Source organism: Rissa tridactyla, chromosome 1 (assembly GCF_028500815.1).
Source record: "Rissa tridactyla isolate bRisTri1 chromosome 1, bRisTri1.patW.cur.20221130, whole genome shotgun sequence".
NCBI lineage: Eukaryota > Metazoa > Chordata > Aves > Charadriiformes > Laridae > Rissa > Rissa tridactyla.
In genome coordinates this window covers 170067908-170078806 of record NC_071466.1, presented here as the reverse complement: position 1 = coordinate 170078806, position 10899 = coordinate 170067908, and the positions used below count along the sequence as shown (strand labels likewise).

General features: G+C 38.8%; 1 protein-coding gene across 4 annotated transcripts in view; it reads right to left on the bottom strand.

The window, feature by feature from the left end:
• Positions 1-1000: 1000 nt before the first annotated feature.
• EEA1 (early endosome antigen 1) overlaps positions 1001-10899 on the bottom strand; it is a 70277-nt gene continuing 60378 nt past the window's right edge. For all 4 annotated transcript variants that reach the window (XM_054205632.1, XM_054205653.1, XM_054205642.1 and 1 more), the window contains 7 exons: positions 7812-7997; positions 7240-7371; positions 5228-5413; positions 4687-4925; positions 3118-3238; positions 2677-2775; positions 1001-1597 (listed from right to left, as the gene is read on the bottom strand). In XM_054205632.1, coding sequence (XP_054061607.1) covers positions 1475-1597; positions 2677-2775; positions 3118-3238; positions 4687-4925; positions 5228-5413; positions 7240-7371; positions 7812-7997 — 1086 coding nt within the window. In that variant the 3' untranslated portion in view covers positions 1001-1474. The remainder of the gene's footprint in view (positions 1598-2676; positions 2776-3117; positions 3239-4686; positions 4926-5227; positions 5414-7239; positions 7372-7811; positions 7998-10899) is intronic.

The window sequence follows — 10899 nt, the reverse complement described above, 5'->3', positions numbered from 1 at the left end:
TAGATATCAGAAGGCATAACCCCCACTCAGAAGAAATAACCTGAACAGTTTTGAGACATCAGATACAAAGGGAAGAAAAGGTAAGAGAGAGGCAGCCAAGAACAAATGGGTATAAATAAAATCACAACAAAAAAGAAGTTTGGAGCCTACATGAACTCTACAAGAAACCTCTGTTGCAAGTACAGAAAAGAAAATATGAATAAATATCTGAAGACATATGTATTGGCCTCTTATTTAGAGCTGTTTGGCTTATAACTAATCCAGTAGCAGGAGATTCACACCACCGTTCTGAGCAGACTAAATCATATAACTAACGTAACTTTTAACACCCTCCAGTAACGAGGGTCAGATGGAGCAATGGAAAACTGAGGGTTTTTAGGTGTAGCAGGAGTTTAGCTTCTTCCACCAAAAGCTGAGGGAAGGGACAGAAGAAAAGGTCAGATAGATAAACTGCAGCAGTCTCAAAAAAAGACTTTTTCTTAGTAGGACACCTAGTGTAGAAGGTCTGGATGTCCCTTAGAACCATAAGGACTTCTCAGGACTTCCAGAGTATGGGCAGGTGGAGACATGTGCTACAGGCTACGACCACTATTGTTTGTTTGCTTTTTAAAACCCACATATAAGGGTTTCTGGAATATTAAAATCCATCAACCAAATACGTAAAAGTGAAATAAATCAATATGGGATGGAATATTGTAATGTATCATGTCATATTTCTACAATGCCAGCTAAACTTTGTCTCACCTTTGTTCACACATGCTCTCTCTCAGACACACATACACACACGCAAACTATGCAATACAGTATGTGTAAAGATGTTCCAGTATCCAAGTGCTGTAGCTGGATAAGGACTCGGGTGCTGATACTACAACAAGCTCTAAGTGGGCAAATAGAACCGAGTTGGAGTCGACTCCAGCCATTACCCTCACTGTGGAGTTTGAAATTTAGAGAGAAAAGTCCAAGAACCAGAGAGAGAGAAAGAAAACAAAATCACAGGGCGTTATAAAGAACATCAGATATGCAATCAAATGCAACAATTAGTTATGGTTTTACAGCAACTTTTGATACATAAAATCCTCACAAGTTTTTGCATCTTCCTTTTTCTTTGAAGGAAACAAGAATAAACTGCAATATCACATAAACGCTGTTTCTCTTGAACAAAAAAATAAAAGATAAAAAAATACATTGTTACTCCTCTGTTTAAACTTTATTTACAAATAACTGGGTATTTCTAAACTAGACATAGAAGCTCTTTCCAGGATAAATGGCAATAAGCTATGGATGATCTGAGCCCATGTCTCACAAAAAATACAATAGTTTTACTTGGTATCAATAAACATTTTAAAATATACTAAATTTTGCCAAGTGTTACAATCATTGTCCAAACTGAATAGTAGTCTGAGTGCTGAACGAAGTGCATCAACAGAAATTATAAGTTTTAGTGTAACATTTCTTTGTCACTCACGATAGCCAGTTATCCTTGCAAGTCATTAAAGCAAGTATCACAGACTCGGACAGGCTTCTTAGAAGAAGGAGTTAAGGCATTCTTTGCTGAGCACTCGGCACAAAAGATATTTCCACACTGTCTACAGTGATGCTGTGAAAGAGAAGAAACATTTATGCTGAACATCAATGACAGGGCATCGATCACTAACAGAGATCACTATCATGTTAAGCCAACTCTCAGGTTTCAGAAGTTTGAATTTTTAATTAGTGGTTACATAGCACACAGAAGGACATAGAAATAAATCCTTTCTAAAGGGGTGTATATAGGAGTAAAATACTCAGAAGTGCTTCACTGAGTCGGAAGACTATACTAGTTTTGGAAATGAACTGGTTCAAGTTCATCCTCCTTTTGAATTTCTCCGCTTGAACTTGTTCTGGTCTTATAAAACATGTTCTTTCTACATGTAACTACCTGATTTCACATTGAGAAGTATCATTGAATCAAAGGATCCACCAGCCTTTGTTCAAAGACTACCCACAGAACATCACTGAAATAATGCAGGACAGGGAGAGACACCGAAGACCAAGTCAGGAAGCACTGCAGAATGAAATTCATGAATATCCCTCAAGTACTTCATTGCCAAGTCACTTGTTGGAGGGACGGTAATCTCTGGATGAAGGGCAGACCCTGCCAAGTTGAGGGATGCTAACGTCTTGGCTGACCACAGCTGCTTTTACAAAGAAGGTCTGACTACAGACCTAAAACACATCCAGTTGTTTCTTCTGTTCCATGTTTAGTTAGTATTTAGAAATATATAGTCACAAAGCACCAGATCATGGTGATGCCTCATATTTTCACATATACTTCACATTCACATAATTTCTATTACATTCCTTTTATACCTGTAAATCCAGTTCAGACTGGTTATAAATAAGTTTACTGCAAATACACTTACAACAGTGTAATTTTGCTTGCTCGCTTAGGGGATGGAACTATTTTAACACTGTTTAGAAATGGATGCTGTTACAATGGCGAAAGAATCATGAATATAGTAAGCTCCATAAACTTTATTTTTAATATTTAAGGCACCGCAAGCAACAACTGTATTCTGAGATGTCCTGAGTATCACAGCACTATTAAGGCCATTTTCTGAAGTTTGTATCCCATCTAAGAGTTTGAAAACAACAGAAAAAGAAAATCCCCCCAGACACACAGTAAAACACACCTACCCTTCTCACTGTCACCGAAAAGCCTTTTCCACAGGCCATACAATTCTGTACATCATTGTCTTCTGCCCATTTCCTGTTGAGAGCTTGTGTTTGTTTGATCTATATAGAAGATACAAAAAAAGCAGGTTTTTATTTCAGTGCATGTCTAATTCCTACTAATTTCCTCTATTTTCACTGCACGTGCTACCCAGTGCAGTATAAAAGCACCAATTCTGCCATGATACTGAGAGCTTACATTTGTTCAGAGAGAAAATCTTCCAAGTTTCAAAACTATGAGCAGATTTAAGAACCCCCAGACAGCAATACGGCCCTCGTACACCACAAGTATAACATCTTAATCACTCTGGATTGGTAGCAACCCACCACCGCTCTGACACAAACTTGAAATAAGTTTCCCACACAGAGAATCGACAGGTTTAATTGCTTCAAATCAAATTGTACCTGTAACGACTGGTTTTCTCGCCCAAGTTCCTGCATCGCAGCAGTAGTGTTGTCCAGCTTTTTCTTCATTTCTACAAGTTTGGCTTGAAGCTTTTCAATTTCTCCTTCACTTTTTATACACCTGAGAAAAAATGGCAAGTAGTCATCTCAAAGCATATAAGGCAACGTACACTGCCTCCTTTGGGCAGGCTGTCATATCTGAGAAGTTACTCTCATAAAATCCAGCCCAAAATATCCTTGCTGTGAAGAGTTCTTGGACGACTTGACTGGAAAAAAGTTTTCTGTTGTAACAATCAGTTTAAGATTATCTGGCACTGCCCCCAGATATCTGCAGCTTATTAACACCTGGAGTTACTCGCAAAACCGGGGACAGTATTGAATGCCATCCATCAACTGCAAGCCCCGATAAGTAGTACCCCTGTGCAACAGGACACTCTCATAAACCAGTTGCAGCAGATCAGGTCACACAATGGAGCAGAAAAGAACCCTTTTTCTTTTAGCAAGGCCACCTCCCATCAGCTGAAATTCAGTTAACTGTTGAAAGCCAAATTTGAAAGGGTGTTTTTCTACCAAGCTGTAAATGGCTACTGGATGAGTTTGGCAAGGGACTGCCAAAGAAAGAGGATCTCTCTTAAACTGACACCATCCTTTGCCAAGGTCTACTGCTCAAAAACCAAATCAGCAGGCTTGACAGTATCGAAAAACGTTTTCCACTCTGCCTTTACCAGACATGTCAGGAAATAAGGACCAAGAAAGTTTGCTGTCTCACAGGTGTTTCTTCTACCCTTGTAATCACTGTGCTCAGGTAATTCCCACTGCCTTGCATGCCTCCTGCTGCCCGAAGAAAAGGCGCTCTGCTTAGATAAGATTTAAATATATTGTAGAGACTGGAGAAAAGAAGACTGTAGGTTTTCAGGAGGAAGAAAATGCCTCTTGTGTGAACTTTAGCCTATCTAACCCAATTACGCATTCAATCTCCTAACACCGAACAGTGGGCATACGCAGAAGTCCCTAAGCAAATTCTACGTTATTGGAAGCACCAAGGAGCCTCTTCCAGGCTTCTGGAAGACTAGCGAATCCACTCTGCTTGAGTCAAGGCAGGGGAGCCTCACAGTGATGGAGAAGGATAGTTAACTCAGGTAAGAGAAGCCCTCTCTGCCAGGCCTTGCAAGGTTCACACAACACATGAGAAGCTACAACCTACACACCTCAAAGTTCACAGAAACCCAATGGATTTAGAAGGCTTTTATGGATGGGCATAAATCCTTGAGCACAAGCGCAGAGCTGTGGCTTTGGTGATAAGTGACATCCTGATAAGCCTGCCTGATTTTCTACAGAATGGTCACCCCCATCTCAAAAAAGCACAGTTTGTTCTCAACACCCCTTGCTGTGCTTTGGCAGGGATGACAGAAGGTTTCACTCTGGAAACTGCACCCACAGCCCAGGCACTATCAACAAACAGGGATTTAAACAAAGCAGGCATAGAGAATCCTGAATCAACTGAAACAAGTTTTCAGTGTGAGGCTATTTCCCAAACTACACTTCCACATCGTCATGACCACGGCTTACCTCTCCAGCAACGCTCTTCTCTCATCCTGATTATTCTGCACTGTTGCTTCCAAGACGGCAATGTCCCCACGTAAATCATCCGTCTGTTTCTCCAGCTCGCTCACTCGCCTCTGACTGCTTTGCCACTCTTTCTTCATGGTAGCCAGGTTTTCATTCAGAGCTGTGACCTGCATGTTGAGCTTGGTCTCCTTCTCCTCGTGCTTCCGGTTTTCTTCTTCTTTCTCTTTTTTCTCTGTGTGCTAAGAAAACAATGCAACAATGAAAAACAACCTTCCAAGTATTCTTTCCCTATTCCCTACATGTAATTGAGACAAAGAATCTTACTGTACTAGAATCACCACTTTTAATCAACAAACTATATTAGACACTGAATTTCCCTACTGAATTTTCCTACACCATTAAATGCCTCAAAGATTTCTGACTTTGTCATTTAAAAATTAATGTAATGTGAAACTGAAGTCAACTCTGCTTCCTCTCTGTCTCTGAAAGAATCCAGAGGCATGTTCACAAATAACAGTAGTATACTCTCTAGCATACTAACCAGTTTAGCCTCAATTTCAGCACATTCTTTCTTCAGCTCCTCTTCTCTCTTTTTCAGCTGATCTTTGACAGCTTGATGGTTTTTCTTCTCCTGTTCCAGAGCTGAATTTATCTTATCTATTTTGCCCTGCAGCTCTAATTTCTGTTGAATCAATAGCTGTTTTGCATCCTTGAGATTTGCCACCTCCTGTTAGGATACAGAGCTCAAAGTTAAAGTAGCAACATTGAAAGTGTAAATGATTTAAATTCAAAACTACTGTAATTGTTTCTAAGGAAAGGACAGCAATAATTTTTAGTTTTATCACCAGAAGAAAGGATGACTTTATAGCACAAAGTATCAGTGATTTTCATAATCAAAGATTTTAAACTTATACCTATATTATGAACAACATTTGATTTTTAAAATAAATGTAATATATGTTTCTAGCAAAGTAGTGTAAGTTCTGTTGGATTATTTTCTACAGTTCTTTGAAAAGATAGGTCCATTACCATCTTCTAGAGTCTGTTCTAAAATTTACTTCACACTTTTCTCTGGTTACAATACTGAGGTTAAAAGCGTCATAGCAAAAATGTAAAAACCAACACCAATAGAAGAAAGATAATTTCTATTAGTCTTAAATGTATAAATAATTACCCTATGTTTTAAGCAAGTAGGATGATACATTTGGTTCTAAAAATCAGTTTTACTTGTTCTTCGTAACAAAACATAAAAAATCTCGAAGTAGAAATGTTAGTTAAATTTATAGTAACCATTTTCCTTAAAATTACATAGTCAAGCATGCAGGAACTAATAGGCGTTGCCTATTAGTTGCCTATTTGCATCACAAATTAAAACCAAACCAAAGACAGCGAGAGAACACATACCGAGGAGAGGGGATGCCCTGTAGATGCCTATCTACCCATTCCACAGTAGGAGATGGGAAACAGAGTATAGGCCTTTAGGAGACAATTTCTGGTTCAGTCTGTTTGCTTGTAGGGAGATCAAGAGTTGAATATTAAGCTGCCATTGGTGTGCACGCATTTTGTATACATGTTCATAAAGTTCCTTCTTTAGAATAGAGATTTCAGGAACGACAAGAATTATAATAACTTTTCCCCAAAATGCAAGAAAGTACTAGGCATACATTGCTTGACAGAAACAAAGTACAGGCTTCTATCTAAAAATAAGAGACCATTTTCTAGACACTGGAGAACAAAAGAACATCTGAAACTCAAAATATCACGTTACTTCTTTTTATTAGCGTATAGGGACTGTACCTTCATTTATATTTGTGCAGCAACTTAAATGCTGTGTGCTTAACAGATGCAAATATAACTACTAATAGCATAATGTGGAAAACACAAACTATGGCCTTTTAGGAGTGTTTGTTTCTACGGAGACTAAAAAATGAAATACATAGGATGTGGCGAGAAATAGTTTGTTTTACTGAAGACTAAAAATTATTTCATTAAAGCCTCCAAACTTTTACTCTTTAGAGAGCTCATTTGATTGTTATGATTTTGGAAGAGCGTTAGTATTTTATGAGGCTCCTGACATTGCTTCTTCCCGACTGTGACTTTTTCAGACATTTTAAGAAACCACAGCACATCAAGGGAGTTTCAACTCTACCACACATCCTTGAGAAGTACCAGATGTGCCTAGAATATCTGGGAAACTTCACATTTCTGACACTTTTAGATATCTTTTCTGTGCTTCGGAATAGTCAAGCAAGGGTACGCACAGCGAATCTACAGTGGAACAGAAGAAAAGCCAGGACATACAACCCATCCTGAACCTAAGTTATGTGGTCCACCTGGCCAAGAACACTGGGCACCGGTGCTCCAGGATTATCACCAATCAAGTCAGCCTTGCTCAGGAACCTCAACGAAACCTGTGCTTTGATTCCCTTACCTGTAATACTGATACTTACAGCAACCATCTTTGCAAAGCCATTCCAGATAACATCTACTGAGTAGGCACATATTTCTTATCAGATAACCAACTACATGAAGACTCAGTTTGTCTCAATATACCTTCTCAAATTCTTGCTTGCAGGCTCTAAGCTCTTCACCCAGCTTGGCACTTTCTTTTTCAAGTCTACTCCTTATTTCCTGGAGCTCTGTTGTTTTACATTTTTCATTAGCCAAGTCTTTTTCTTTCAAAATCTTGAAGAGAAATAAAAAGTGCTAGAAAAGTTACTTCTTCCAAGTTCACAAAATAAAAAACCCAACCAAATAAAAACCATCCAGGGCCAAAAACCTACTTGGAGGCTTTGTGATTAAGGGGAAACAACTGCCACATATCTCTATCCACAGTTCGTAGTGCAAACAATTAGCAGCACGTTTGCAGTTTTAGATTTAAAACCAATAACATTTTTACACCTGTCTAGCCACTGAGAACAAATTAACAGCCTATTTGGAACCAAATTAATTTCAATTGTCTGTTAAAAGTCTTTGCACCACAGACTCAGCAAAGCTGCCATTACTATGCACTACAACAGTGCAAAGCCCTCAAAATACCCCTTGTTTAGAGATGTAACATAAAGTAGTAATGAGTGCCTGTGCAGGATGGATGTGTGAAGATTTCAAAAGACAGAGAGACTTACCCTGTCGTTCTGAAGATCCTGTAACATTTTGGTCTTCTCGCCTAGCTGCTGCTCCTTCTTTGATGCATCCTGCTCCAGTGTAGACTTTACCTTCTTCAGTTCCTGAATCTGCTGATTATTGCTAGCAATTCGATTTCTGCTGGAAACTAATTCTTCTTGAGCCAGAGCAAGTTTCTCTTCTGTGGACTAATTACAAAGAGAGTTCTGCAAATTATCTCTCAGTGTAAGAGTTTCAGATACTCAACAGTCACTTAAACATTTTGCACATGGAAAAATCGTTATCTAGCATGCAACATTAGCTTCAAATGTTGAAAAAGCATAATTACAGAAAATTCAAGGTTATGAGGTTAACCTAAGTGAAAAGAAACTACCTCAGTACCACTTCCAGCAGCAATACCTTACTGTACGTATTCCAGTTTGCATCCTTCCACAGAGAAAAGGTGTAAACATACAAAAGGGCAGAGAATGAAAGGTGACTGATGACTAGAGAATCAACTTGAATTTGCTCACACAAATTTATTTTCTTCTCTGGGCAAATCAACTGCTCTATAACTCTATAGACAGCTGTTACTTAAGAGGCAGCGAAGCTATACTGTGAAGATTTCAAAAGCCATCCAACGCTATTTTTTACCGATGACTTAAAGAAGCTAGTGCTAGGACAATTGTAAAATTTTTGAAAAAGCTGAAGTGAAAGATACAACATGAAATGCTATTATGAGGACAAAACGTTTCACAGTCTCAGCTGCATCAGCATTTTCAACACAAAATTTAAACTTCCATTCAAAATCTACTACAGATTATATTTTAATTTGCCTCCAACTATCCCCATTACCTAGAAAAAGAACTTTGCTTTATCTCGCTAGAACAGGTCACGAAAACCCAAGAAATAACATAAAACTTGCACCCAAGGCTCATTCTATTTGCTCACAGCAACGTCAAACTTTGGGGTTCTTCTTGAGTTAGTATTCTGGAGGTTTGGGTTTTTTTAAAGCCTTCGGCTTAGGCAAGGACTAGCTCCACTCAGAAGCATGTTCTTTCACAAAGAACCAATGAGAAAGAAAAATACCAAATTCATACTCCGCTCCTTCAAAATATTGGTAATTTATGGAAATTTTTGATGCTCAGATACAGAATGCGAGGTGAGGAGATTTGTTATTAGTAATAAGTTTATCACCTTCAGTGGACCAGTAAGGATTTAAATTCTTTCAAGACAAACTAAACTCTTTTGAAGCTCTTACTTAAATCCTAATCAAACCTTTTGTTGGAGGTTAGTGACTTTAAAAGGAACAATAAGCACACTTTGACTTCACTTAATTATGCGTATGCTTTAGCCACTCCCATGTTGATTTAAAAGCAAATTTATTTCTGCTGCCTCCTAACCCTCCCTTGCAATGTCTAAAGTATTTTGCCTGTAGAGTCAGACTTAGTTTGAAACACCGATGATGGAACACTGCTGATTCAATAGCATTTTCAACAACCCCAGTGGCTCTTAAAAAGCTCACACTGACTTTTAAAACTAATTTGCAGACAAATTATTTTATTTCCTTTCTGAGCTATTAGAGTTTACTACTTAACACTTCACAAGGTGTTAACTCAGAAGATTTTTTTAAGCAAAATAGGAGGTGCTTTCGCAATTTCAAGTGAAAAGAAAGACCCAGCAGGGTAGGTCTTTCAGAAAGCAAAATCGTCCCTTTCTGCTCCACTGTGGGCACAGTGGAGTACCAAAGGATGGGAAGTGTAGCATCATCACACAACACCTTCACAGGAAAAACCCAATAGCCTCTGCAGTTTTAGAAGGAAACATAATGAAGCCACAGCTTTTATTCAAATTTGTTTCCAATAGAAGAAATGTGGTTACATCCAATGCGTTAGCACAGGATGATGAAATTTGATGAAGTGGATAGTGACACCCAATTAAAAGCCTCACCCGGGGGATACTCCTCTCTCAACAGACACGCCCCCCCCAAGGTATCTACACTGGACAGGTTATCTGATTGTGTCTACACCTAGGGGAGCCAGTATTCAGCCCACTCTGCAGTGTATTATGCAGAAACATTTCTATCATTCAATAGTTTGTAATATAAAAGACTTGGAATTTTGCATACAATTTAGCACACTATAGCTTACATCTACAAGTGCCTTTTAATTTGCTGTGATTAACAATGTTACCTACCTTAACTGTGAAACCATTCACCATAATTCTAACAGTAAATCAACCTTCTATCTATTTATGCCTTTCTTTCTGCTTTGCTCAAAAGTCCCTCACAGCGTCCTTTCAAAATGAGCAGAAATCTTCTGGCACATGGTTAAGCATTCAGTTATTACCCTTGCTCCTGGCCCAGTCTCCACCGAGACTGTAATTCATCCCGATTCTTTTGGACTGCTGAGGAGTTCTCATCTTTAACATAAAATCACCTCTCAAAACTGCTGATACCATTTACCCTATTTAATTACCATTCAACTTTGCCATTGCTCCCAGAATATGACCGGTGTTCTCCCAACAAGACACCTTCAGTCATGAGATTGCTCTTTAGGATGACAGACAAAACTGAATGCAATGAAAAGGTACAGAACAAAAAGATGCCAATCTGCACTTTTTTTTTGTAAATAAAAACAGATGCTAGGATGACTGGTAAGAGTTCAAATAAATAACGAAAAAGATAAGACGATATCACAGTCTGATGCACTACAACTTGGGCTGCTGTAGTGCAAATAATGGTGCCAACAGCAGAACTGGTCCTAGCTGGGTGGTAAGACCTGGATCCGATAAAACAAAGTGAGATGCACAAATGAACTGTTTAGTCTGTGTGCTCCCTGATCCCAGTCCCCAAAGAGAGACATGAAATTATTCACAGATGCTAACCTCATTTCTCTTCGCTTCCTAAGAAGAAGGGTTAGGCTGACTGGAGGCAACTAGGCTCCTGACTTATAGACCTGAGGTTTGGCAGCATGAATATTGTCCCAGAACATCCACTAAAGATACACTGATGGCGATGCCAATATTGGAGGCAAGAAACATTCTTTTGAGAACACAGAGGAAACCAGGACTGACTACAAAAAGCACAAATGCCAAGACTGAAGGATACTT